The following is a 26,868-nucleotide window of genomic DNA, read 5'->3' as shown; positions in this document are numbered from 1 at the left end:
CTGGTTTGTGAAAGGAAACACGCAGATGTTGGCTTCCTCAGGATGGTTGAGGAGCTGAGGTGCTGCAGCAAAATGTAACTCATCCAAAACATACATTAAGCGGTGCTTTTATAATCTTGCTGATCACTAGTCCCGTCACATCTTTTCTTAAAACTTCTATAGGAACTCACTAGTGATCTTGGTTAATATTCATCATTATTTTTGTGCTTTGCCAAGTACGCTTGCTTTCTAGAACTCATTGCCTTTTTTCCAAAAACCTGCATTAATTAAAGATATTGAACTGTCCCAAATAAAAAGTATTAAAGGAAGTTCACTGAACAAAATCAAGAAAATTATTAACCAATCAATTATTTCACTTTTGCTTTGGCTTTCCAAGAGCACCTACTGTTGTCTTGAGCACCCAAATAGAATAATTGCTTCCTAGATTGTTTTGGGGTCTTAACTTGATTTCTGTATTTACAGGCCTTCTTCCTAACTCAAGAGAGAGATTCTGAGTTTAGAGACGACCTAACAGAAAATATGCCATAGAACATTTCCCCCCCCTTTTTTTCCCTCTAAGTCTTTCATCCTTGGGGTTTCCTGGAAGCGTACAGCTAGGATCCACTGAGGGCACATCAGTCGGTGAGGCACACTGCCTTACCTACAGCTATTTCCTCCACAGAGAGATAGTGTGCTATTAGGTCTTAAAAAAACCACAGCTGAACACGCCATAATTATTGAAATTCATTGCAGGGGCTGGTGACTGGAAATGGATGAACAGCAATAGTAATTGTTGCCTCTGGAGGACAGTGAAGTGCAGGCAGCTGTGAAAGGACTGTGAAACGTAACAATACAAAAAGGATTTGAGATGAAATACTGCATTGGGGTATGCTTATTGGTACTCTGATACTTTGGTGTGTATTTTTTAGTTGAGTAGGAAATTCAGTTTGTGTAATTTTGCCTGTATGTTGAAGGCTTTCTTTCAAAATAAACAAACAAAACCACCCACAAAAACTGCAACGGAATACTGGAGGGAGAAGGATGCTGGGACACTCCTACAAAAAGCAGAGCAGAATGGATGCTCCTTTTAAAATAACAAAAGGATGAGGAAAAAAGAATTCAGTAGAGTGTTGTGCACAAGGTTCAGTTCTTTCAATATTCTTAGGTATTTTTGATTGTTTACTAGCAGAAAAAACATGTAAAAATAATGATCTAAAAGATCACAAGGAAATGTGTGTAAAGCAGCAACATGAATGAATCTATTTTAACAAAAACTTTGGAGCTGAGGAAACTTGCTTTTTAGTTAAGGGGGTGCTGACACTTGAAGTAATTCCAATATGCTATAAGATACTGAGTGTTGGGGCATTCTGTGGCAGAGATCTTTCTGAATTACCTCAGTCAAGCTATAAATACTAATTTGCCTTCTAAATGAAGTGGGAACTGAGACTGAAATGTTAATTGTGACTTCAGGCTGCAATGTCCTATGCAGTGTCTAAATTAAACGTGCCTGAAAGTGAAGCCTCAGGTGTATCTGAAGCTTCAGTAATAATACAAATAAGCTAGTCTGAACTTGTCTTGGTCATCTTTTGAAGACAATAAGAGGTTTTTATGCTGATTAGGATTTATTTTTCTGGCTGTAATAGCTTTATGGCAGTCCTTAAGTTTTGACAGTTTATCTTGCTGCATGGCTTACTAGGCTGGCATGGTTTTTTTTTCATTAATATATTTCTGTCGTATTAGGAAAATGCTACACGATGTATATGCTTCATCCCATGAACTGCTCATTCCAAGGCAAACTGATGATCCTTGCATTTTCTGTGTCAAAAAAGCCCCACACCTATATTTAGATAACTTGCTCACAAGATAAGGCAAGATATTCTTACTCATTGGGCAGCACGGTGAGTTGGCAGTGATGGTGTTTCACATGACTGATAATGCAGAAGTTTCTCTTGGTAGTGCTGTGGGTAGGGCAAAGAATCGTGATGACGAGGGAACAAGATAGAGATGGTTCACAGTATTGCCGAAATACCTATCAGAAGAGCTGCTTAAAAATAACCTTTACTGCATGCGTGCTTGTGGTATTTTGGAAAGGGAGAACTGATATGTGTAGTAGAAAAGGTTCTGTTTGTTTAAAGATTTACTAGTATTTCTAAACTCATTTAAAATAAGGCTACAAGAGATTTCACTTCATCCAGAGATAACTTAAAGAGAACTGTACATACACATATGTTCTGGATTACTTCAGAGGTGAAAGTACAGAAAGAGTAATCAGTAAATACAAACTGCTTTCTGTTTTGACAGAAAAGCCATAGTATTTATGATGAAAGGTTAAGGTGTAAGGTACAAGGAGAATCATGTTTGTCAGCATGTGGCTGATAAAGGCAGATCAACTTTGTCACCATCTTCTCTGAAGATGACGCACTTGCAGATACCACCAGGAGTGCATCTACCCTTGGCTGCAGTATTGCATCCTATCCCTGAACTGGCATTAGTTAACTATTAAAAAATTATTTAGAAAGTTCTTCACCCATCACAAGCTATCTAGTTTGATATTCATCCTTCAGTGGTGATGTGGTTACATTTCTGCAAACAGGATGCAGCCTCAGCTAGAAATACTCTTATTTCTGACTTCCGAGAGGGCAAGTTTTCTAAAACTTCTAAGTCTTGGCACAGTTGACCTGGGAAGTTTAAATGGAAAGTGATAGCAAAATCTGTGAGTGGGCATCCTGTAGCATATGCTTAGGCAAAAGAACTGTGATATCACAAGTGTGAAAATAATGTTTTCTTGATGGGAAGGTATCTTAGTTATAGGAGATTAAAGCAGCAATTAAAAAAATCATTGAGGATAGGAAAAGGGGAAATAAAATATCCATTAACAAAAGTAAAATTTAATGAGTAAGAGCCTAAAAAGTGAATTCCAGAGTGGCTAGAGATAAAGGGCTAAATAGATTTTGCAATGGGAAAAAAAAACCCAGATTAGATGTAGGTTCAGTGACAGACGTGTGGTAAAACCGTAATATAGTAAACGAACGAATAGCAGTAGTTACTTCTGTTGCAGGTTTTGACTAAAGCAGGGGGATATATGTCAACCTCAGTAATTCTACAGATGTAATAAAGATGTTTGTCATCTATAAAACAAAAGGATATGAAATAGCATCTGCTAAAATAAACATTCTCAGGCCAGCAGGTCAGTTGACTGTGAATTAGGTAGACTAGATGAGAAGTTTTCTGAATTGCTGGAGTTAAACATGTAACTGCAGAAACCTTAGCGTCCTGCTAGCATGGTTCCAGGGAAAGCTCCAGTGAAAAGCTGCTTTTCTGCTTTCTTGAAGCTTGTGGAGACTCCATGGGAACTGTCCCTGGCATACTTCATTCGCTGTCGTCATCAGCGCTTATCTCTCTGGTGGCTGCTCTCTTCCTGCGTGAAGTTGATGATTTCCAAACTGAAGTAAATGTGTGTCTCTGTACACCCTGGGTGCTGCAGTCTTGGCTCAGGGTCTTGTTTGAACTTGGTCACGAGCTTGCAATCTCCTTCCTCTCCCCACCCCATTTGGTTCTGAGAGACAGTAACTACTTGGGTGTTTCCTGAGTCCTTCCTGTGTTGTCTTAATAGAACCAAGCTATTTTAATCTTTTCTACGCCTTCTCTTCTGACCAAGGTCTGTTCACAGGCCAACTTCTCTTCAGCTCTAAATATGTTTCCATTTGTGATCAACGTTAGTGTGCTGTTCTGTTTTAGGTTTTTGGTTTGTTTTTTTTTTTTAACTCTACCTTGAGCATTGAATAATCAACACCTTGCTGTGGCTGCTGGAGCATCCTCACACAGCTGGTATTCCTTACCTCTGCTATTCAGGTTACTGGCAGCCACCTCTCGTGGGATCCACGCTGACAGGTTTTTTTTTTCTGGTATCTATCACAGTAGGAGGTGGTGAGTCTGAAGAGTTGCCCTCCATCCCTCTCTGCTTTCTTGTGACTCAAAGTTAGGAAAAGAGCAGTTGTAACCATCTGTTGCGTAGGGGGGATAGGACAGCTGTATGGAGAGGTGTGTAGCCCTGACAGATGTTGACTGCACAAAAGTAGGTTGATCTGCGCAACGAAATCTCTGCTGGCTGCAACAGCTTGGAGACAAGGGTTTCTGGATTTGCTTTTTGTTTTGTAGGGTAGCTAGTAACTTTTGACTCCTATCATAGTAAACTTGTGGCATCCCAGCATCTTTTTGCAGGCCTTGAACACCAATTATGTGAATTTAGACACAGCTTTAGTGTAACAGGCAATTACCAGATATTTTTAAGGATTAATAGTAGGAGCCCAGGAATTTGCTGTATTTCTATATAATTTTACCGAAACTTCAGTCTGTGTTTCCTCTAGTCTCTGTTTTGTTCTTTATCTTTACCTACCCTCTTTTTTAATTTTCTTCTGGAATTGCATTTCTTAAATCTCTATTGAAGTTGTCAAGGCTAGTTAGAAGAAGGAGGTTGTGTGCCCGTCTCATGCAATTTCTGTATTGCAAATAGGGCTGCAGCTAATGAAGAGAGACCGCTATAATCACTGTACAGCAGTAGAACAAGGTTATGTGTTATGGCTTTGACAACAACCTGGAGGGGCAGGGGAGTTTTTAATCACAAAACATTCTGCTATTTTTTCAGAAGAATTATTGGACAGAAAAGTTATAATATTGCTATCCCTGATGTAGTTGTTCACTGTATACATTGAAAAACAACCCTATATATATATATGCATGCATTTAAAATTTCAGACAGAAAGCTCCAGTCTGACTACCATACCTAGAACAAACCCTGATGCTATGTGATAGAGGAAGGCAAAATGGCTGTGATCTTTCTTTATCCTTCTGGGCTACAGTACAAATGTTGCACTATACATGCAGATAGCAGTAAGGGAATAGCTTTATTGAACTTGGCTGTCAGGCAAACTCTGATAGACAGGAGTAACATAAGTACTCCAAAGGTACTGTCGTTTTTGCTTGCTGTCAGCAAGCACAGTATCAATACCAGCATATATAAGACACTGCAGAGATAGGAGTCCGCTATGGAAAAGCCTACCACTGTCATTGTCATCCTCAAACTACCCACTACTGTTTTCAGTGTTTCTGATACCAAGTAGATCATTCATTGTGGAGTAAACCAGAAAGCTCTTTACATGAATAAAGTATGGTATGTTTATCAACTATACATATTTTAATTTTAGGTCCTTAGAAGAACACCGTGATCATCCTAACATGGTAATGGGAGATCTTCAGTCAGATGAAGATGATATCATGAACAGTTCTGATGAAGATGATGACACAAATTCTGATTCCAGCAAAGGGGAACCTGATCCTCACGAAGATAAACAGGTATCTTCTTATCTTTATCTTCTGAAGCTATTCCTTACTCTTGCACTGTTTTGTAAGCTGTAACCTGTTGGGATATTTTTAAATAAAAGGCATTGAGTCAACTTAATGTATTTCATTTTGTCACTTTTGTATGTTCTTTTCTAAAATTTTAATTTAATATGTATGTGTTAGCCTGATATTAAGAGGTCAGGTTTAGATATATTCTACTGTAAAGTATGTGATGCCCGGAATGTTTGTTCTTAATCAAGTACTGAATCGTGGAGCTGTAGACCTGCCTACAATGCCTCTCTAACAGATTTACATGTGCAGATGTGTCTTAATAGACGTCTTCAGTGTTGAGACTTGTAAACACCTTTAATGTGGCTGTCTACGCCTCACAGATCCTAGAGTCCATAGTGTCTCTTGTACACTGAACGTTTAAAATCAGCCTTTGGTTTGTCAGCTTTGGTGAAGCCAAAGGAAAGGGGCCAGGTGAAGGTTGCAAAATGTGAGAAGGTCCTTGTGAAAAATCTCTTGGAAGCTGTAGTTTTTCCTGGATTTGCAGAGCCAGCTGCCAGTTCTGCCTGGGTTACAGAGACAGCTCTATGGCCCTTGGAGGAATGTAAGTCATGCTCGGCTGTTGGGGATGAGGTTCTGACCTTCTGCTAGCTTCTGCGAGTGCCATCTTGGAATGATTTCCCCAGTTTTAATTTGCTCTATCCTTCAAATGAGGATCAGAAAGACAGTGCTAACTACTCAGACTGAAATGAAGTTCTGGGGGTCCTATCCCTCTCCTTGGGGATACCTACTTTCTTACTTCTGAGTCCTGGATGCCCTGACGCTAGCCTGCTTATAGACCAGTACCTCTCCTCAGCATAAGTCCTGGGAGCTGTTTCCTTTCCTAGTAGTTATATTTGCTTCCCTAAAAATGAATAATAATTAAAAAAAAAAAAGGGCAATGAGACCTTAGTGCTGGAAGAGAAGACTTGATTATGATGTGTCAGACCTGAATGTCATTTAACCACATCTTCTGAGAGGAATAAATTGGGGGAGGGAAAGAATCGAGAAAAGAGCTCGTTCTCGTGAAATGAAGCAGAACTGTACCTGCATAGAAGCTTACATACCTTGTGTGCCTCTAGAAATGCCCTCAACCTTCCACAACGGAGTTTTACATGAAAGTGTCCCTGTTGTGAGGATTCTCAGTTAGGCTTCACAGACTAAATCAGCACTTGCTGAAGTATCTGCTTGTTGACTTGCTTCAGCCACTTGCGGCACATGTGGCCAGCAGTTGGGGATTAAAAACCAGCTTCCTAACAGGGAGAGGAGCTGCAGAGGAGAATGAAGCAGTCTCTGCATCAGTCATCAGCTGGGTTTGGTTTTGTTTTTCCTTACCGCAAGCATCTGGCTGTTTTGATGCTTTTTATCTGTTAGAGGAGTTACCAGGTTACTTCCCAATGCCCTGCCTGAGAGCCCAATTTGTATCCCTTCAGTTCTTCCATTAGAGGCCGGAGTATCTTTGGCTGAGCAAATGCAAAGTGGCCTTTTCAGTGCCAGCTGGTATGTGAAAAGTCTTTTAAATGGGGTTGAAAACAGACTGTGATATTTCGTTTTGTAGTTGTTTAGTGGTAGCATCTTGTTCTCAAAATACTAATTTTCATCTCATTTGCAACTGTCACATCTACAGTGATGGCAGATACGTTGCTCTGCATAATTGTGTAACTTGTGAATTCAGTCTTGTAGGGAGTGTGTCAGCTGTGCTTTCTAAAAAGGCACGGAGGCCTGAGGATGGGTGTTACAGTCTCGTCTTGATCTGATTGACCCTCACTGGGTAGATCCAAGGTTTTTTTGGAAATAAGTGTAATTTTAGAAGTAAAATCTCAGCTCTGTATGAAGATGTCTATGTAGTATATAAAATAAATAATGTTTTTTGCATGTATGTGATGCAACACCAAATTACTGAATTTAGAAATTAATTTTAATTTTGTAATTTGGCATTGTCGATTAAATTCAAATGAAAAAGGTAGGTGAATTTTTTTATTTTGAATATAACAATATCATTAAAGCCAACCTATGTATATCATCAGTTCCCTGTTCTAATTTCTAGTACTTGAGATTTGTTTATAGCTTTGGAGAAGAACTGAAACTCCAGAAAAATCTTACTTAGTGCTTATGAACCCAAGGTTCATGTATGCAATACCATTGATGTCTGCTTTCCTAGATAAACCTTTCAATGCCTTTATTATACTACCATACTCAGTGCAGCCTGCCCAGGACTTCCATTGCGCTTGTGTTGTATGTCCTGTGATGTTTTAGTGCTCCTCATCCACGGTCTTTCTTTGCAGCCCATTGAAAGCCTGAATATCTAATAGATGTGGTGACAGCTGGCAGCAGAGAAGCACTTGGCAAACCATGAGAGCTGTTATGGAGAAAGGTGTTTTATCTGAGGGAAATTGTACGTGGGAGTTACGCTGTGTAGAAAACACATTTGCATCCTGACACCCCCTTTTGCTTTGTTTTATCTGTTCATTCCATCTGATGTTGAACAGTAGCATTGATTTTTTGGAAGCCAGACATGAGCGCATAAAGCCCAGCATCATCTCCACAACGTTGAGGTAGATGACAAGGCTCACACTTCTGTGTCTTTGCAGTATGGTTGCTGTGTATTCCAGCAGCTCCTTTAGTGTATTGTCAGAAGCTGACTTTTCTTTTGTGTGATTTCTTTTTCAGTAAAGAAAATGTGTATTTCTTTTAAGATGTTCCTGAAATGCATTTGAGTTTACTGCAAATATTACTTTTTCTGTATTAATCAGGAAAAAAAAGGTAATAATATAGGAATACTATCTGTACTTTACTATTTTCACTAAACAGTAATTGTCACGTGCGAGGGTTTCATTCATTATGGGCTTCAGTCCTTCCTGGAATAATTAAATAGAAAGGCCAATAGTGTTATAAAAACTTCTTGTAGCTAATATTGTTGTTTCCAGCTACAAGCAGAAGTGATTTTCTCACAGATCCTGAAAAGCCAGAAGATTTCAAAGCTAAGAGATTTCAAGGCATATAAATAGTTTTTATTAGAAATAACTACTGAATAATTACATTGGATTTGAGAAACTACTAGGTGGAAATGATCTTTCTGAGTTTTAGTAGGTACTTAGTAAAACATATAATTTTATTTGCAGAGTAAGACAGCTGGAAAGAAAACAAAGGTTTACCATATTGCCAAGGAGATCATGAGCTCAGAGAAAGTGTAAGTGTCAATACTAAACTTAAAAGCTACTCAAGTTATTTAAATTGGGCAATTAAAATGTAACTTTTTACATTTTCTTGCTTTTCTGATAGGTTTGTGGATGTGCTAAAGCTCTTACACATTGTAAGTACCAAAAAAAAAGGTTTCCTGTTCTGTTGGTTTAATCTGTTAAAGTTCTATATTTAGGCTTTATTGTAGCATTTGTGATGTTTTTCTGCTGTGTCCAAATACTCAAAATATAAAAATTAATCTAATTAAGCAGAACTGTAAAGTTTCGGGATTTTATATAATGGATGAATAGAAGTGGTGGTTTCTTCTGCATTTCTTTAATGAATGTATGCAGTCTTCCAGTTGAGTGGGGGTATTGCTTGAATATCGAAAATGGAATATATATCCATTTATGTTAATCAGCATCATATTTATAAGCCAGCTTGTACCATAGCAACCAAAATAAAATATTTGGTTAGAATAACTTCTAAAGTAGTGGGGGGAGGCAGGAACAACTTACCTTTACAAATAGTACATAAAAACACACATTATTTAGGTAATCTAACTAATTAGCTCTAATGGCACATCCATCACCATGGCAACGTATTTTTGTGAGGCCGCAGTTCTTTGACAGATGCTTGCTTTCTGATAACAGCTGTGATTGTAGTACGTGCAATGTATTGTCCACAGCAAAGGTTAAGTATCTATTCCATGCTTATGCAGACCAGTCGTCTGTTAAACATGCTGTGTTGAGGGTGCTAATAGTAAATTAATGAGGAATTTAGATTTCTTTAGTTCTGTTTTATGCGTTTTCTGTTGACTTGTGATATGTGTTTCTACCATTTTGACACTCTATTAAGTGCAAGTGTAGTGATTTCTTTTCCTTAGGCAATAGAAGTGGTTATACTGCAAACAGATGCATTGGTGTGTCTCAGTCTCTTGAGAAGCATGTTCTGTTAAACTGGGAACAAAGGCGCTTATAGATGAACGTATGCTGTCCTGCAATACGGAGATCTTTCAGGAAACGGAAAACTACCACACCGCTTGCTAATTCCTCTTTTGCCTTCCATTTTAGTAATTCATGTTCTTATTCTGTTCAAGCTTGGTCTTCAAAAGCTGGGTCAGGCAATTGTGGCCAATATATGATTTATATTCAGCATGGTTTCTAGTACAGAACTCAAGCTTAAATACCAGTTAAAGGAAGAGAGTTGTCCTAATGAGTACAGACAAGTTTTAACCTGTATGATTTTTAATTATCCTATTTTTCAGGCGTATAACTTGTATCTTAAGGGTGTCTCAACTTTTCAGTGTACCGGTTCTTCAGGTAACATATACAGTACTGGAAGAAAAGGCTGTTGGTGAGGAGGATGCAGGCAAGCAGAGGAAGAATGTGGGAGAGGGAAAACAGTAGGAAGCTGAGGAAGTTTCAGGGATAAACTTAAGGTTGTCCACATAGTGTAAATGTGCAGTGCTGGAGGATGTGTTTTGCTTTGCTTTAGTGGATAACTTGCAACTCTGATCATGACAGTGCACTAGGTTTTAGCTGCCAAATCAAAAGTGTTAGAAATGTTTTTGTTGGCTAGCAGTAACAATCGACCTGTATTCAGCCTGTTCTAACAGAGAGGATGCTAGTCTGGGAATCAAGGAAATACTTTGTCCTCAGCTTGTCTGTTGGCCTGGTGTGGAAACGTTGGTGAGTGTCTTTGTCTGAGTGAGCACCGGTTTCAAGGCTCTGTGCGTGTGTGCGTTCTTTATTAAATAAAAATTGCCATAACTGAGAAAGGTTGCAGAAACTTTTTCATTTCCACAGAGTGGTACACTTGAGGATTTGTGTATGTTCGTCACAGATGCTATTAAATCTGTTTATTTAATCATATATTTTTTAGGGATAGCATTTAAACATTGATTAAACTATCCTTTAGAATTCATATGCACTGAACCACTTTGGTTTACTCTAGCTTTAGTGTCAGGATTACTAACGGCCAGTTAGTAACCTCTGACAGTTTTTTCTGGAATTAAAACTCAGATTCTCCCCAGGCTGAGCTATTTTACCCATAGTAAAGATTTGACTGGTTGGGAGAGGCTCTGTTACAACTTCTGAACCATCTATTAGTGTTTTTCCAAAGAGTAAATATTTGAAATGTAGTGATTAATTCTATTAGCAATGATCTGAAATTAGTAGTATACTTCTAAGACTGTCTTAACAATGCCAGTTAATTGCAGCTCATGGCTTTTGGTACAGTCAGGGAATAGGACTGTTGAGGTAAGAAAAAGATTTTTAAGTTGCTACTGCTTAGAGCATTTGAAGTGGAGTCTAAAGCAGGTGATAATGTGATTGCAAACTGGTTACAAGTACCACTGAAATTTTTTTAGCATTTTTTTCTTTTATGTTGACAAATTCAAGTTAGGTGGAGCAACTCTTCCAAGACACCAGGGTGCCAGCCAATTTGGATACTGTCACATTTAGTAAGTACACCTGACTGCTTCTGTTGAAGGCAGTTCTCTAGAAAATTATAGATACTTGGGGGCATTTCTGTAATACGAAATAAACTGATGTTGGCAGAGTTAAGGGAATTAACTTGCTTTGCATGCTGGTGCTCTCTCAAATATACCCAGTGAATGGGCTTGCTTGACAGAGAAATCAAACACTAGATGTAATCCTGAATTCTCTGTATTTCTGTAATTATCATAATGTTCTTACAGAGGACAAGATTCTAGTAAAATACTGTTAGAAACTCCTGACAACAAAGGGGCTTAAATCGAACCAGCTCATCTGTATGCATCTTTGTGGGGTGGTTCATGCTGGCTTCCAGAATGGAAAGGATTGAGAAGTCCTGTTTCTACCTTAAGGGCACTTGCAGGGAAAAAAAAAAGAACAGTGAGCTGGATGTAAAACATTGCTCTGACCTGCCAAAACACCTGGTGTGCCTGAAAAGAATTGGTGCAGTTTGTACTTTGTTGTGGGATTCACTGATGAAAAGAGTTTGCTTTGCACAAGTGAGAAGACCTCAGCAGCACCTTGGTGTGCTGTAAGGGTAAGCTGCATGACTTATTTGCTGTCATTTCTTTTGTCCATTTTCGTTCCAGATCTTATTCTTTTGCCAAAACCCACCACTCTTTTTGTTCTCACATCCTTTTGGATTTTGTTTCCCCTCTACTGCTGTGGTATAGGCAGTGAGGCTTCTGGTCCAGCAGAGGAACATGCTTTTTGGGATGGCTTCTTCCACTGCAAGGCTTAGCGTATAACTTTGTGCTGTGAGCAAAGAAAAGCTTAGCCCTATGAGCTTTGGCCTGAGCCTTTAGGTCTGTGCTTCTGACTTAGACCCCTGTTCTGTTCTTATCAGGGACTTAACTCTGAGAGCAAGTAGGAAGGTTGTCAGGAGGTTCCTCTAACTTTTCTGCAGCCACAAGATCAGCCTCTTGTTCTCAGAAAACGATTGCAAAATTATATATATATGTAAACTACATATATAGTTTTATCTATCTATAAAACTTAGACCTTTTGTATATTGTAGCCAAATATTATGAAAAATAATTCATAGTAGATTTGGAAAAAGAATGTAATGTGCATATTGAGAAATAAAATAGCTATGGGTTTTGCAGCAAAGGAAATCCTGACCTCTGGACTTGGCTTACACCTGACCTACTGTTTGGCTGTGAAAAATTCAACCTCCAATCCTTTATCTCCAGCTGTAAAACTTCAATATTTGATCAGTCTGAGGTGAATATGTTAATAAAGGTTTAGTCTATGAAGTGCTTTAGAATCGCTGATTGAGGCATTTGACAATGAATTGCAGCTGTAGTCATCTAATTACGAAGGCTAGTTTTGGTTTGGAAGGAAATAATGTTCTACTACCCAGCCTATTCCTTGAAATAACAATCCTGGAATATGCCACAGTCAAATAATTGATTATTGTAAATAATTAACTTTATTACATAGTTAAAGACTTAAAACTTACTTTACTACCTGAGAAAAAAACAGTGTGGAACTCCTTGGCAGCTTTCCAGAAGCAAACTCATCTTACTTACTTACGGTCTTCATTAACTATTGTTGCTGTAGTTTAACTTAACAGTTTATGGCTAATAGTCTGACTCTAATTTTAAAGACTGCCTATTTACATTTCAAATAATATATTTATGAAGTCTTCTGTAGCTGTATTTCTAGCAGTCTCTAGTGTTTAGAGTTTGTCACATACAGCAGCCTGGCTATTCACCAGAATGTGAAACTTTCTCCCCTTCCCCCCTCCCCCCACCATAGGATGCGTGTGTGTTCCTTGAAAAACACCCAAGTGCAAACATAATTTTTTCCTTAAATTAAACTGATATTTGAGCTATCTGCAGGTGTATTTAGCTGGGAGTTGCACCTCAGTAGAAGTGGCTTATTTTTGCTTTGCTGATGGTATGTTTTAGGAGACCAGATCCAAGATGAATATTGGTTGAAGCCTTAAGAGTAAGATTTGTGACCATGTTTAGATCTTGTAGTTCTTTCTCTTCTAGTTAAATTCACAAGTTTTAATTTCATGCATTTGAAATTGTCTTAATTCAGCTATTAGGTACCTGAAGGTGCACTTAACACAGTCAGCAGCTGAGCAAGGGTTTAGTCTGGTCAGTACCAGTATTGGTTTACAACTAAACCTATTCCTTGGCTCCTTTAGACTTACGTGGGCAGGTCACTGCTGCATGCTGGGAATCCTTGCGTGGAAAGAACTGAGGGGAATCATGAGTCCCGGCCTTTGCAGAGGGGAAGTGCGTGGGCTGATCTCAGATGATTCAGAACAGGGTCGGAATTATTTCAGATATCACAGCCCTTTGCTTATTTAAGGAAGCTGCATTGAAGGAGGTGTGGGAGGAAACATAAGCAGCGGTGGTTGTATCCTCCTTAAATATTGTTCAAAAACTGCATAGCTCTAGGGCAAGTGTATACTAATAGGATAAATAAAATTCCCTAAACAGTTTCAAATTGGGAATGTTTTTCTCAGGCAGTAATTCAGCAACAGTATGCACTCAGAAACCTTTAAAAATGCTTAAACAGGATATTCATATGGACAATTACCCAATGCGATGCTGCCTTGGTCTAGAATAAATGAAGACTGTTACTGGTTTGAAAAGAATGTGCTTTCCAGGGAGGGTGATGAGTACTACTAAGCTACTCAGAAAGTAGCTGTGTAAAGACAATTGCCTTTGCCTGGGCAGTAAAAAGTGGTATCAGAAGATTATTATTGGACCTGAATGTAATGTAGAGCTAGAAACTGTAACGCAGCATTCCATAAAGTGTGCAATAGCTTCCCTCTTTCTTTAAGGAGGAAGATGAGATGATTCAGCATAACTAGATAATCTTTTGTTTTCTGTCATGTAGAAGCTTTTACAAATGGTGTCAATTTTCAGTGAAATAAGCACATAAATTCCAAAGCATGACAAGATGGGTGTTGGGTGTTTTGTTTGTTTGTTTAAATGAGTAAGATTGAAATATTTGAAAGGGTCTTTTTTTATTAGAAAAAATCGTAATGGCTTGTTGCATTGCTCCAAACAGAATCATTTCTAGCACAACTCAGGTGACTGTCTTTGAAGAGACTGATGAAAGCAGTGCTCTTCAGCAGTGTTATGTAGTACTATATGCTAAATATGTTTGTAATACTAATCACTTCTTGCAGGTATATATAGATATCAGCAACGTATGCATTATTTGCAACAGTGATTTTGCGTTTATTTAGCAGTGGGCAGATTTAGTTTTAGAAGGAATTACGTTCTGGTGCATTAAAATGACTATTACTGCAATTTCTAATTTCTAAGTTGTTCACTTACTTGTATAAGAAGTTTGCCTTATCTGAATATCTTCCACCCTTTGGAGTGAAATTTCAGAGTTTACTTTGAAGTTAACGTATTTTACATTTGCTAATTAAAACAGACCTATCCTATGCTTTGCTTTTGGCTAAGAAATTACTTTCTCAGAAGGCCAGTACCTTCAAAAGTAAACACTGTTAATTCCAACCTTGCTACATTTGTTTGACTTTTCCTACCCCCACTCCTCAGGCATGTGCTCTTTGCCTTTAACTCTTAAGTTTATCTCAAGATGAACTTGGCATGACAGTTACTTCACACCCACGGCCAGGTTAAAAATAAATCTTAATATGATTACGGTGACAAATGCATTGTACTGCTTCTGTAGTGAAGACTTGATAATTAAAAAAAAAAAAAGTGCTGAAGTTTAGTTTAGCAGGCTGCTTTACATCATTTGAAGGCTTCGTGTTATCTTTCTTCCCTGTGTTTCCTCTCTGCAGGGTTCCTCCATTTACTCAGGTGTGGAGGGGGGCGGGAGGAGGGATGAAACAAAGTTTGGGTTGGCTGTTTTGATGATAGAGTCTTCCGTGATGTGATCCAGAGCCTGATGAAGCTGATGGACTTTAGACCAAGCTAGTTGAAAAACCAAATCTGTATTTGGAAAACGTCCTGCAGACTCTGTGAATGCTCTGTCTAGAAGTTTAGTAAATGCTATTGACCACAAATTACATTCCTGTCTTATCTACTGGTGCTTAAACCTGGCTCCCTGCTCTCCTTTTATTGTTTGGTCAGGGAAAAGCCTGGGTTGTTGATTATACTATGGACAAAACTGCTTTTCTTTTCAGTGTGCAAGTAGCCTTATAACAAAATTCTTGTTTCATCCGTGGCTGAAGACATACAGTATATTGTGTGTGTGTGTGATTGGGGGGGGAGGAGGAGAATATTATCATAATATGATGGTGCATTTTGCATGAAGCTCTCCAGAATGCCCCATTTGAGCTTTTGCCATTGTAATTCCATGTATCATTTCAGTGTTAAGCAATGCCCTGGGGTCATGAAAACCCATAAGATGCAGCTGGTAGTTAACCTATGTGTCACTAGTCTGCACAGAGGATGTAAAACAGAACATTTCCATATGAATAACACCATCTGTTTTTTAACTCCCTTGCATTTAGTTCTCAGCCTACCCCCATCACAGCCATGCCCTGTATCTCCTTTCAGTTTCTTGTCATAACTGCCCAGTCACAGCCTTCATGACCCAGAGGGTCACAAAGCAAGAAAGTGTGTCTGAAGCTCATGCTGCCCAGAGATGATGTAATGAGCAGAGAGGGCAGGGGAATGTTGAGGCTTAAGTTTGAGAGACCCTAAATAGTGCCGGATGCTGAACTGATGAGATCGCTAGTAAGACCAGGGGAGGGGAAAAGAGGGAGCTTTTTTTTTTTTCTTTCTCCCAACCAGAGGACCTTGCAGATTTTCAATAGCAGGTGTGGACCCCATGTGCATTTAAAATATCACTGATCATGGTGCTTAGGAATACGTTGTTGGTCACCTTTTTCAGGATACCTACAGATTGTACACGTGTTACTAGGTTTCAGCAGACCAGAAACTCAAAAAGAGCTGTTACAAATTCTCTTTTTTTCACTGTTGCCAAAAGTCAAGGAAGACAATACAACGCACCACCTAATTTGGATTTTCTTTTTTGTCAGTTTAAACAATGTTGTTGGTGAAATGCTAAATTGCTAAGCTTTCTTTAAAGTTTGCATGTGATCAGGGGAAATACCTCATGTAATGGATACTGAGTTTCAATATGGATACAATCCTGGCCACACTGACTTGTGGGAGGCCAAGGTTTTAATTCCAAATAGTTTAATGAAGACCAGCCTCAGCTCCGTCCTATTGGGATCTGGTTACAGCATAAAAATGCTATAAGATGATCAGTGCAAGCAGGATTTTTCTCCTCCTTCACATAAATGTTTTGAAGGTACTAGTGTTGGGTTTGGTCATCATTAACATTTGAAATTCATGGTTCCCATCTGTTATTACAACACCTTTTTGTCAGATGTTAATTTTCCTGTATGTAGAAGAGCTGCTATGTAATTTTTTGTGACCAACCCTACGTTTTTGTCTGAGGCACATCTTCTGAAAGGGCATTTGTAGATGACTTATGAAAATAATTATGATTTTAAAATAAGATACTGTGATTGTATTACCTGATATAACGTTTTTGCTTTTTGGCTCAAATATTAGCAAGAAGATACTCAAGGCTGCCAACACCCTTGCAGATACAAGCTTTTTTCCTCCTCTTAGTTTCCTCATATGTAGTACCAGTACATTTCTTAAGGGCATGTTATAAAAATAATGAACAACTTCTATATTATGCATACAGGAGCAAGAAAGTAAAGCTCCAACATCCAACCAAAGGGATTAAGGCAGTCCCAGAGGAGTAAATTGAAGCTTCAGAGAGACATAACCCAGATGGTACCCGCCTTCCCTTTGGTAATAGGGAGCAGCGCCTGGAATGTCTGCAGAGAGAATGCTGTTGTCTGTGTTGGTGCTTTGAAGGCTGTTCGCTCATGGGAGGGGGGGTTTCTGTCCTCTTTGTACTCCGGCAGGATTTCCGGGATGCTGTGGCACATGCCTCTAGGCAGCTTGGAAAGCCAGTGATTGAGGACAGAATCCTGAATCAGATCCTGTACTACCTACCTCAGCTGTACGAACTCAATCGGGACCTCCTGAGGGAACTGGAAGAGCGATTATCTCACTGGTGACTATCAATAAAGGGATACCACTCCTTTGATGTTGAAATTTATCTGTGGGGCTTATGTGACTCCATGTGACCACAGTTTGACTCTTGTTTGTGTTTCACATGCCTTCTTAAATGACAGAATTGACTTCGAAAGTACAGGAGATAATTGTCTGTTTAGTTGTACTTTTTGCTATTTAGATATGTCCAGAAAGGTCCAGAAGACACGTCAATACATGTTTTAGCAATCACACTTTTGTATTTAAAATTGCATTTTTCATTGGAAGTTCTGATCGCTGCATAGGCATGATTTTATTAGAGGAAAAGGAGGCTGTCCTGAAGAAAACAGATTTGCATTTTAAAGGTAGTTGATCTACTAACCAGACACAGCACTGATTGACAGCCACAACCCCATTGTAGTCCATTCTCAGTTACACTTGTGGGTGAATCTAAATCAGCTGTACAAAGCCTATTGATAAAAGGCACTAAAATGGGTGAAAACTGTAATATCATGCTTGCTATTAAGGGATGGAGACTGCATCTTGAAATTTGAAGATGTCTCCTCAGAAATCCAGCTTGTACTGAAGAGTTCAAATGGTCCAAGACCATTTTAAATGGACTGTGTATTAAGTGGTTGTCATCTAACACTACACTAGTGTGTCAGGATGTGCCTGGTAATATTTTTCAGGGTAGCTATTAAGATGGATGCCTATCTGCTGACCTGTAAGCTTTTTGATCAAAACGTGAACCAGGACATCGTACTGTGAAAAAGACGTTTTGCTGTAGGGTTAAAATGTACACTCTTTTCAGCTCTTTCTAATTGCTCTTATTTTTTTTTTCCTAGGCTCGAACATCAAAGAATTGCTGATATATTTGTTAAAAAGGGTCCCTACTTAAAGATGTATTCAACTTACATCAAAGAATTTGATAAAAATGTTGCACTATTAGATGAACAGTGTAAGAAGAATGCAGGTTTTGCTTCAGTAGTCAAAGATTTCGAGGTACTGTAGTCATTTGTAAGATATGTATTATTTTGTGGCTTTTCAGCAGTTTTGAGCTCCGTAAGGCTTTAGACAGTACCCTACCACTGTGAGATATGATAAAGGACTTTGGTTTTCAGAAAATGCAGCATGTGCTAGAAATTATATGAAAGACACATTAATAAAATCTCTAGCTGCTTTTTTTTTTTAGTTTTGTCTCCTAATTGTACTAGGCACTGATTAACTGTCTGATTTTAACCAGGTTGATTTCTCTGCCACATCATAGGGGCAGTAGCTTATTCATGGCAATGGTATTTCATTTCGGTTGGAAACATTAAAAAAAAAGTGCATTTACTCATCTGCATATTTCTAAAAGTTTCAAAGCCAGCTCATGAATCAGCTTTTATCCGATTGCTGCATGTCCCTAAGAGCATTGCCAGATTTGTACATAACTCGCTTAAAACGAGTGAGAGGAGAGGTGCAAACTCCCCAAGAACCTGATCCGCACAAATGGTGACTTTACCTCCTATTACACGGGCTTCCCCTTGAGTAATCCCTGCTCTGTTTGCTTATGAGTTGTTCCAAAGGCTGCTTAGAGTGGGAGAAGGAAGAGCTTGAGGTAGAGTCAGCAAAGACAGGAAGAAGCTGAGAGACCTTTTGGGGGACTTGGTGTTTCAGATGCATGTTATTTTGAATGCAAACTCAAGATAATATTTTTGAATTATGGATCTTTTAATTCCACGTTGTCTTTAGAGGTGTGGATTAATTAAAACTTCTGCAGAGAGCGATGCCTTTGCTTAACGGACACTCCAACAGCACTTTGTATCAGCAGTTACAAAGGAGCATGTTGCCCTTACCACCAGTGTTTCCCTTATGTCTGGAAAGTTTCACCTCTCTTCCTCATAATCAAAAGCACCTGTTTTGAGTACGCAGAGTTTTCAGTGCTTACTGAAGTCTTTCATTGCACAATTAATTTTGCATGCAGACCTCCACGGGGCAGCGCTTGCTCTGTAGTGTGCTGTTTAACACTGTGGTAAGTCACACCTTTTTAAGATAATGCTTATGCAGTGTAATCAGTAGTTGCTCGTAGGTATGTTTTGTTTTACTGGTACCCTTGACTACCACAGGATTGTATCTTATTTTGGGTGTTTCTTTCAGATGAGCCCCCGCTGTGCTAGTCTGGCCCTCAAGCACTATCTGCTCAAGCCAGTTCAGAGGATTCCCCAATACAGGCTCCTGTTGACGGGTACGATCATGCTCTTTTGCAGGCTTAAGAAGCCAAGTCTTCTCATGTCCCAGGAAACTTGTTTTCAGGTGCTCGTATCCATCTGTAGAGCGTGGGGTTTTTTCTGACTTCAGATATGTGACACTTTTTTAAAAACATGGCATGGGTTTAGAGGCTTTCTTTTATAATACTGGTTACACTAAAATACACAAGGAAGGTGCTAATATTCCTAACGTTGTGGTATGTTCCCTGATGGTACATTCAGCAATACTCGGAAAATATGAAACCTGTGGGTTTTTTTGTTTGTTTCTGTGGTAATGGAAGCTCCTAATTTCCTTAGAGGTTTTGGTTTGCGGGGCTTTTTTGTTGTTGTTTTTGTGTGGTTTTCAGTTTTCTTAAATGAAGGAAAAAGGTAGGGGATATTGAAACTTGGAGAAGGAAGTGAAAGATGCTTATGCAAATGTGAACTTCTGCAAGTAGCTTCTCCATTTCTCCCCCACCCAGGTGTTTTGCCTATAAAATCCATTCTCTTTTAAAGGCAAAACACGTGGTTTTAGTGTACTTCACCAGTAAATGAGTAAGACTTGTTACAGGGGCATTGTAGGCTGAAGAGCTGGCTCAGGACTAGGAAATCTGGTCTCTTTACCCTGCTCTGGCACTGGCATGTTTGGGTGACCTTGAGCAGGTCGTCTCCGTGATGCAGTGCTTTCTTTTCTGTAAAAGAAAGGCAATGACAGAGGCCCCCTTTGTGAATTATTTTGAGAGGTGTTTGTTGTAAAAGGGGGATGGCTCCTGTAAGGATTTGGAGATACTTAAGGCATTGTTTTTGAAAGCCATTGCTTCTTGATGAGCAATTTAAAAATAGCCTCTGTTTATGTAGTAACTGCAAAATAAAATGCTCTGTGACCTTTTTTTTGGCTCTGTAGCAGCTTGTTGGCATTTCCCCAGCAAGTACTTAGACTAGTGGTGCTGTAGGAGTTACAGACTGAAGTGTTATACAGCTGTTACCAAGTTATTAACATTGACTGTTTTCATTTTAATAATCTCACTAAAGTCACAGGTGTCTTAGTGAGGGTGAAACCCCTTTATTAGATGGACTACTTTGTAGGGGAAAATCTTAGTGACTCTTAATTTATGAAATCAAACCATGAAACAGCATTTGGGGAGTTGCTTTATTTTAAAAGGATAGTCACTTAGGGCATGGTATAGGTTTGCTCTGCATTCCAAAATCAATGGAAGTTTGGATAAATTCAGAGGTTTCAATTAAAAAGGTTGAACAGAGGATCAGGATGGAGTAAATGCTGTTGTCAGTATACACAGCAAAGTGAGAGATGTCAGGGGTGAATGGCACTGAAACAAAACTCAGATGTTAAGGGGAATTCCTTGTGATCATTAACTGTCATTGTGGCTGGGACAGGCTGTTTTAAACCTGAAAAAAATCATTCTGTGGTCATGGGGGTTGCTTTAGGTGTCCCCAGTCTGCAGGCCTTACTGTGGCTGCCAGCTTTAAATACACCTGCAAATGCTATTGACAGGAAGGGGTTTGCAATGTTGGCTGCTAATTTAGAAAAGTAATTTTCTCTATGGGAGCAATAAAAAGGTCAAACTAAGAATGTAATTATGCTGGGGCTGGGGAGTGTTTTTTTGGATCCGTTTAATTTTCAGTCTGTTCAATCTATCATGCATTTCTGTTGCCCTTGAGATTCTCACTCTTCCATATCTCTGAGAAAGACCCTTATGCTCTGTGACCTTCCAGCAGCTCTGTGTAATATTGAGCAATCTCTTTATAAACTTGTGCTGCAAAACCTTTGGAGGACACGCAAAGTATTTGGATCTGTTGTTGCAATGAGTGAGATGCAGCGATGCAGCAGCTGTCCAGGCTGAAGACAGAGGGGATTTGAGGGTGAGGGAGGAGGGGGCAGCGGGTAAGAGCAGGGGAGCGGAAATAATCCAGGAAATGAAGCTGAGTCAGCAGGGATTTCTTCCTATTTAGATGTTCTGTGTCAGTGGGACAGCTTTGTTCTGATAACCTGCTGCTACATGGTCACATCACAAGATTGTTGCTGTGCTTTGAAGTGGAGTTACTTTTGTGCTAACAAGAGCAGGAGCAGGTGGACTCATAAATCAACCAGTGAGCTGAGCAGTGCAGCTCAGCTGTGTTTCTGTTTAATTATATAGCTTCTTCAGTCCAGCAAGTGAACTCCTGCTTCTGCACATACTGGCTCCAAGCTTTATACAGCAAATACAAGGTGGTTTTGGGGCAGGTTAATTAGAGGCCTCTGATTTCTAATAGAAATGAAGGAGAGGTGATTCTCTCCTCCCAAAAATCTCTGATTTGAGTAGATTACTTGAAACTGTACAATATGAACACATTCTTCACTGTCACGGGATGTTTCCTCTTTTTCTCAACGTAAGGTTTGCAGAGAGAGGGAGTCTTTTATTATCCTTTACTGGTGTATAGTAAAGGAAGGCTGAAGGGGTTGAAAAAATAAGCCTTCGAGCACGCTGCTCCTTTGCAGGTTGGAAATAGAGTTGTCAGACTTGAGGCCAATTACATGTTTGGGAACAATTGCTTTGAGTTTAAATTAGATAACCTGAGACAAGTAGTAGTTAATGAAGCAGATGAGAAATTTTAGCAGGAGAAGAAGTGATAGTCATTGCGCCCCAGCAAGAAGAAAGAGAGAATTGCTGGCTGCTGTCAGGTAGAAGCAGGGCTTAAGGAAATTTTGTTCACCCCAGAAACAGTAAATAGTACTTGTGTTCTTTTGTGTTGATTTTTGTTGTGTTTTGTGGTATCCAGCAGAGCTAAGAATTTTAATTTCTAAGTCTGCTTTTCTGAAAGCATGCTTAAGGTCTTCCTAGACTGAACAGCTAAAGTGCATTTCAGAGAGGAAAGTTTTTTGGCAAATACAGTAGATGCCATTCCACCTTAGTATTTGACTTCTGTATTTATTTTATCTGGGAATATTTTTGCTAAATTTTTACTGTAATGTTATTCATGTCTGTGAAATCCAGTTCTCTGTGTAGTTTAAGCCAGTACCTCCAGAAGTTGTTGCAAGCACAAAATTTCCAGTGTGTATTTGCAGAAGAGACTAAAAACATCCGTTCTTATGCTTCTCTGAAGCTGAGTTTTAGCTGTGAACTGAAGTCCGCTTATATAGATACATATAGAGAGTATTAAGATGAACATTACGTATTTATCACCTTCTGGACTTTACATTTGCAAGTTTTATTGGCTGCTTCAGTCTTGTAATGCAAAAGCTACGTTCCTTTTAAATACAGAATTTTAAATAAATGCAGTTAGGTTAAAATGTGTAATTTTCCCTCTTTTATTCACTGATGATATGATTTAAAATGCTAGAATATACACATCCAAAAATATTTTGGGGTGATGTAAAGTGTTGTTGTTTTGGGGAATATGTCATAAAGCATGAATATACCAAGAAACTGTTCCTGTGTTGGATCTCTGGTTTTAAGTTTCCAGTGCGATCACTTTAGATATTAAATTGGATATCTCCATGTACTAGGGACAGTTTCTTAGTGTGCCAGCAGTGCATTTGCAGATGAGTAAAGTAGTCCCACCTCACCCCTTGTTCCTAGCCTGTAAATTGAGTGTGTGGTTGGCAGCTTTAAGAAGCTGGTATTTCTGTATGAATTGAAGGACTCATTCTTTACGCGGGGAGGTTCCCACTGAAGTCCTTTGTGCTGGCCCCTGTGAAGATGAAGTTGCAATTGTAAAGCTGTAACTTGTTTGGTTTACAGGGAATTCCCAAGAGTCCTCTGCCTGGGCAGTATGGCACAGCTCCAGACTTGAGAGAGCATCTGTCAAGTGGGCAGGGCAGGTGGGGGACAGCTGGTGTTGGATGTGTGACATAGGTTTCTCTAGATTAAACCAAGTTAACAACAATGTGAACTCTTCTCAATTCCTTTCAAAATACATCCTGCTGATTTTTTTTTTTTTCTCTCACACCAGCTTTTTACAACCTGAGGTGAAACAAGATAAACTTTGTTTTTAATGGAGCACGTGTCCACCTAAATATACTGGAATGTTTGGTAGCTACTACAGCACGAGATCTTGAGGGGTGTGAAGGATGCACTATTTATGGACTATAGCTGGAGAGAGTTTGGTGCCATGTCAGACTTTGTCCTGTGTTGACTGATAGTGATCATACAAAACTTCGAGGAGAGCAGAAAGCTGTGGGTGTTCCTGTGGCCCAGCCAGACCTCCCAGTGCTCCCTCTCCACTTCCCTACAGGAGACTTCAGCCAGTTCCTTTTCCTTCACCCCAACCTACACTTCATGCTTCTCTCTTGGATCCTCCCTTAGGTCTTTGCCAAAAAATAAGATTTCGTTGCCAAATATTTTTCCTTTTGTAGTTCTGTTTTTCTCAAAGCTTTTATTAAGTGACATGATTTCTCACTCTTCTTAGCATTTCTGCTGCAGAAGTGTGTTTCATAATTCCTTTTTTTTTTTTTTTTTGCATAAGGAGGAGATTACAATACACTGAGCTGTCTCTGAGGGGCATGCATGAAGCAAAACATCTTAGGAAGGCAGGAACAATTGGCTCCTGATCCTTCTTGAGTAAAAGGATGAATTTGGGTAGGGCAAGCATATGGGAGTTGAATTATTTCACTCCTACGTGAAACTTGTACTACTGCGAAGCTAAAATTGAATGCTTGCTAAATCTCATAGGATTAATTTTCAGTAGATCTGCCAGAATCTTAATACCTTGTTTAAAAGGTAATTATAAATCAGTATTTGTTCATACTATCAGTCTAACATGTATATTTCTTTGCAAATTTCTGATTTTATTCCTTTTAATTTTAAGCAGTAAAAAGCTGTGGCTTGTAGAGCATAGATGGTTGACTTTCAACTGAAGATATGTATTCATCTTTGATAGGATATTGTACCTTTTGGTGAACTAGACACTCGACCGGGGAATAGAAACTTGAGGGGGATGTGTTCTTGCATAGTCATACGTTTGGAGTTAATTTTAGCTAAGTAAAATAGATTCTAAAACTCTTGAGCCTTTAATGGATTGAGGGTGCCATCTCGTGGTTGAGGAACTAAATTTGTATTTGAAACCCAAAAATGTCTATTTGAACATTGGGGGGTTATAATACTTTTATCATTGAAAAATATTAATCATAATTAGATCTGTTGTAATGGACTACTTTTTTTCTTAGATCCTATAGAAAATTTAAGTGCTCAGACAAATATCTGTAATCTTGAAATTTTTTTTACATCAGTTTAAATCTAAATGATTACAGGTATGTACTTGTTTTTCACTTGCTTGTTTTGTTCTGGAATAATATTTACAGCGCATAATTACTTTTTGGAGAAGGCCACTGCTCCAATAACCTCGTCTTCCCTAAGCAAGATACTATTATACACTTTCACTATGGAAATGCTAGTTTTCCTTTTGTTATTTCTTTGACAGATTTAAAAGATTAAGTAATAGATCTTTGTGGTATAGGTCTGCTTTAAAAGCAGATTTTCAGGAAAAAGATGGTCGTTACTACTTTCTGGTGTTACGTCTTTATATTATTTTTTTCTTTATACAGATTATTTAAAGAATCTTTTAGAAGAATCTGCAGACTATAGGGATACTCAAGGTAAATGACTTATTACAGTAAAGATTTAACATCTTATGTACACGTGATAATGTTTCTAAATTTTAAATGCGTGCAAAATGCTAAGCCAGTAATAAAAATGTTTTCTGTTTAGTTCTGGGATTCTCAGCAGAGATTCTGAAAGATTTTAAACTCGTGTTTAAAAAGTGTGGGCCTGAGAGTGCTATCAGCTCACCCCTGAGTTGAAACCAAGAGACGAGTGAAGTTCCACACACAGCTTAAGCAGATATTTTGGGTATTGCTACTGAAAGAAACAATTCTTGCATCCTTAGACCTTTCGTGATAGGCAGTCTGGTCTACCAGCTGCTCTCTCCCAGCTATGAGCCTTTCTGTCCTCCTCCTCTCTCTGTGCCAGGACAAATGTTCATGTGGCAGGAGTGAACAAGATCAAGGAGCTGTTCTGGGTTATATTTAACCTGAGCAGTTCTCCAGATTTACTTGTCGCAAACAGAAGTGACTTCCACACGTTTGCCTGCATGTGAGGGGAAAGGAGATAAGAGGAAATAAGAAGGAATAGTTGTTGATGGAAGAGGACAGGACTACGTGTTTCATAGTAGTTTGGGATTAAGCTGGCTTAATTTGAGTGTAGCAATGCGATGCACCTTCAGACCATTTCCTTCTTCCATATCTGTTCTTCAGCAGTACTAAAAAAACTCCCAGTCAATGCTTCCATTTCATTTGCATGAGCCTGTCACTTATTTCAGTCTCCTTAGTGACATTTTTCTGAGAAGCCCATTTTCTTTAGGAGAGTTGTGCAGATGTAGTTGATTGGACTGCAATAAATGAGTGCCTTTGCTTAGGACATTCAGACGTATTTGTTTGAGTGTATTGAAAACATAAGCCAAAAATATTTTAAATGATGACTCTTGAAGAGATAGAAAAGTTTGTCTTGCACTTCTTATGACTGTGAACAAATTAATGTTTGCGCTGTACATTAAATAATTGATGTACAATTGATGACTTGAAAAGTAAGCAAATTTAAGTATTTTTTTAATTTACATTTTCTAGTGATTTTCCCAGGTTTTTTGGTTTTTGTAGTTGTACCTTCCACAGTATTTTCGTCTCCCTAAATATATCAAAGATAAAAGCAAAAGGTTAGTTGTACCAATAACAGTGCTAATTTTATGCATTCGACATGTTTAATAGTCTATCTTTGAAACTGGGTAAGAAAAGAAAATGTAATCTTTGCTCACTAATATCTTTTTTGTGACAATTAAGCTTAACTTAGTTCTGACTTTGCTTAGTTGTTAAATTCCGTTGCTGGGCAGTAGGGGAAGACTAGGTTTGGTTACAGTTAGTATTCTTGGGAAAAAACCCAAACACCGCAATTGTTCCTGATGACCTTTATTTGAATACATTACTTCAGCTAAGTGGTATAAGAATTGGAATGCTCTTCCCTGCCAAAACCCACTTTATTTATGGACTTTGACCCTATAGATTATTTTATATTGTTGTTTAGATTTGTTTAGTCTTGGCTCTGTAAGTAGCCCTGACATCCTGGAACCTTCCCTTCAATAAGCAGCAAATTTTCTCTAACATTCTTCAATCTTGCTTGAAGTCAATGAATAAAATTTTAGGTTTTTAGAGGTGAAATAGCTGGTAGATGAAGAAAGGTAAACCAAAAAATTCAGGTGCTCATTCCTGTCTTCATGAATTTAGCTAAATTTCCCTTCATTTTCTTTCAAGTGGATGGGAGTTGGGAAGTGTTTTGGCTGGAGGAGCTCCAACATTTCTTAGTAGGAGACCAGCTATTTTTCAGCAGGCTCAGCTGACATCATGACATCTATTATCTAAACTTAAATTTTGATCAGATGCTTGATATGTGCTCTGACTTTTAACTGTTTGACTCCTGTGCTTGCATTGCCTTGATTCACAAAAATCTCAAACAAATATTCTCCTTAGATTGCCTTAGGAGGAGCTTTTTGTTCATGCCTCAGTTTAGTTTCTTACATGATTTCATGACC

General features: G+C 38.7%; 1 protein-coding gene across 1 annotated transcript in view; it reads left to right on the top strand.

Annotated features, from left to right (window-relative positions):
• Positions 1-26,868, top strand: part of FGD6 (FYVE, RhoGEF and PH domain containing 6) — a gene marked incomplete at its 5' end in the record, with an annotated part of 60,485 nt that overhangs the window by 13,185 nt on the left and 20,432 nt on the right. The window contains 7 exon segments of the mRNA XM_010135970.1: positions 5,184-5,331; positions 8,496-8,557; positions 8,650-8,680; positions 16,936-17,087; positions 17,911-18,067; positions 19,205-19,292; positions 24,836-24,886. Coding sequence (XP_010134272.1) covers positions 5,184-5,331; positions 8,496-8,557; positions 8,650-8,680; positions 16,936-17,087; positions 17,911-18,067; positions 19,205-19,292; positions 24,836-24,886 — 689 coding nt within the window.

The sequence above is a fragment of the Buceros rhinoceros genome, unplaced genomic scaffold (assembly GCF_000710305.1).
Source record: "Buceros rhinoceros silvestris isolate BGI_N320 unplaced genomic scaffold, ASM71030v1 scaffold16185, whole genome shotgun sequence".
NCBI classification, from domain to species: domain Eukaryota; kingdom Metazoa; phylum Chordata; class Aves; order Bucerotiformes; family Bucerotidae; genus Buceros; species Buceros rhinoceros.
Note: the sequence above shows the minus strand (reverse complement) of the source record. Positions and strands in the feature narration are given on the sequence as shown.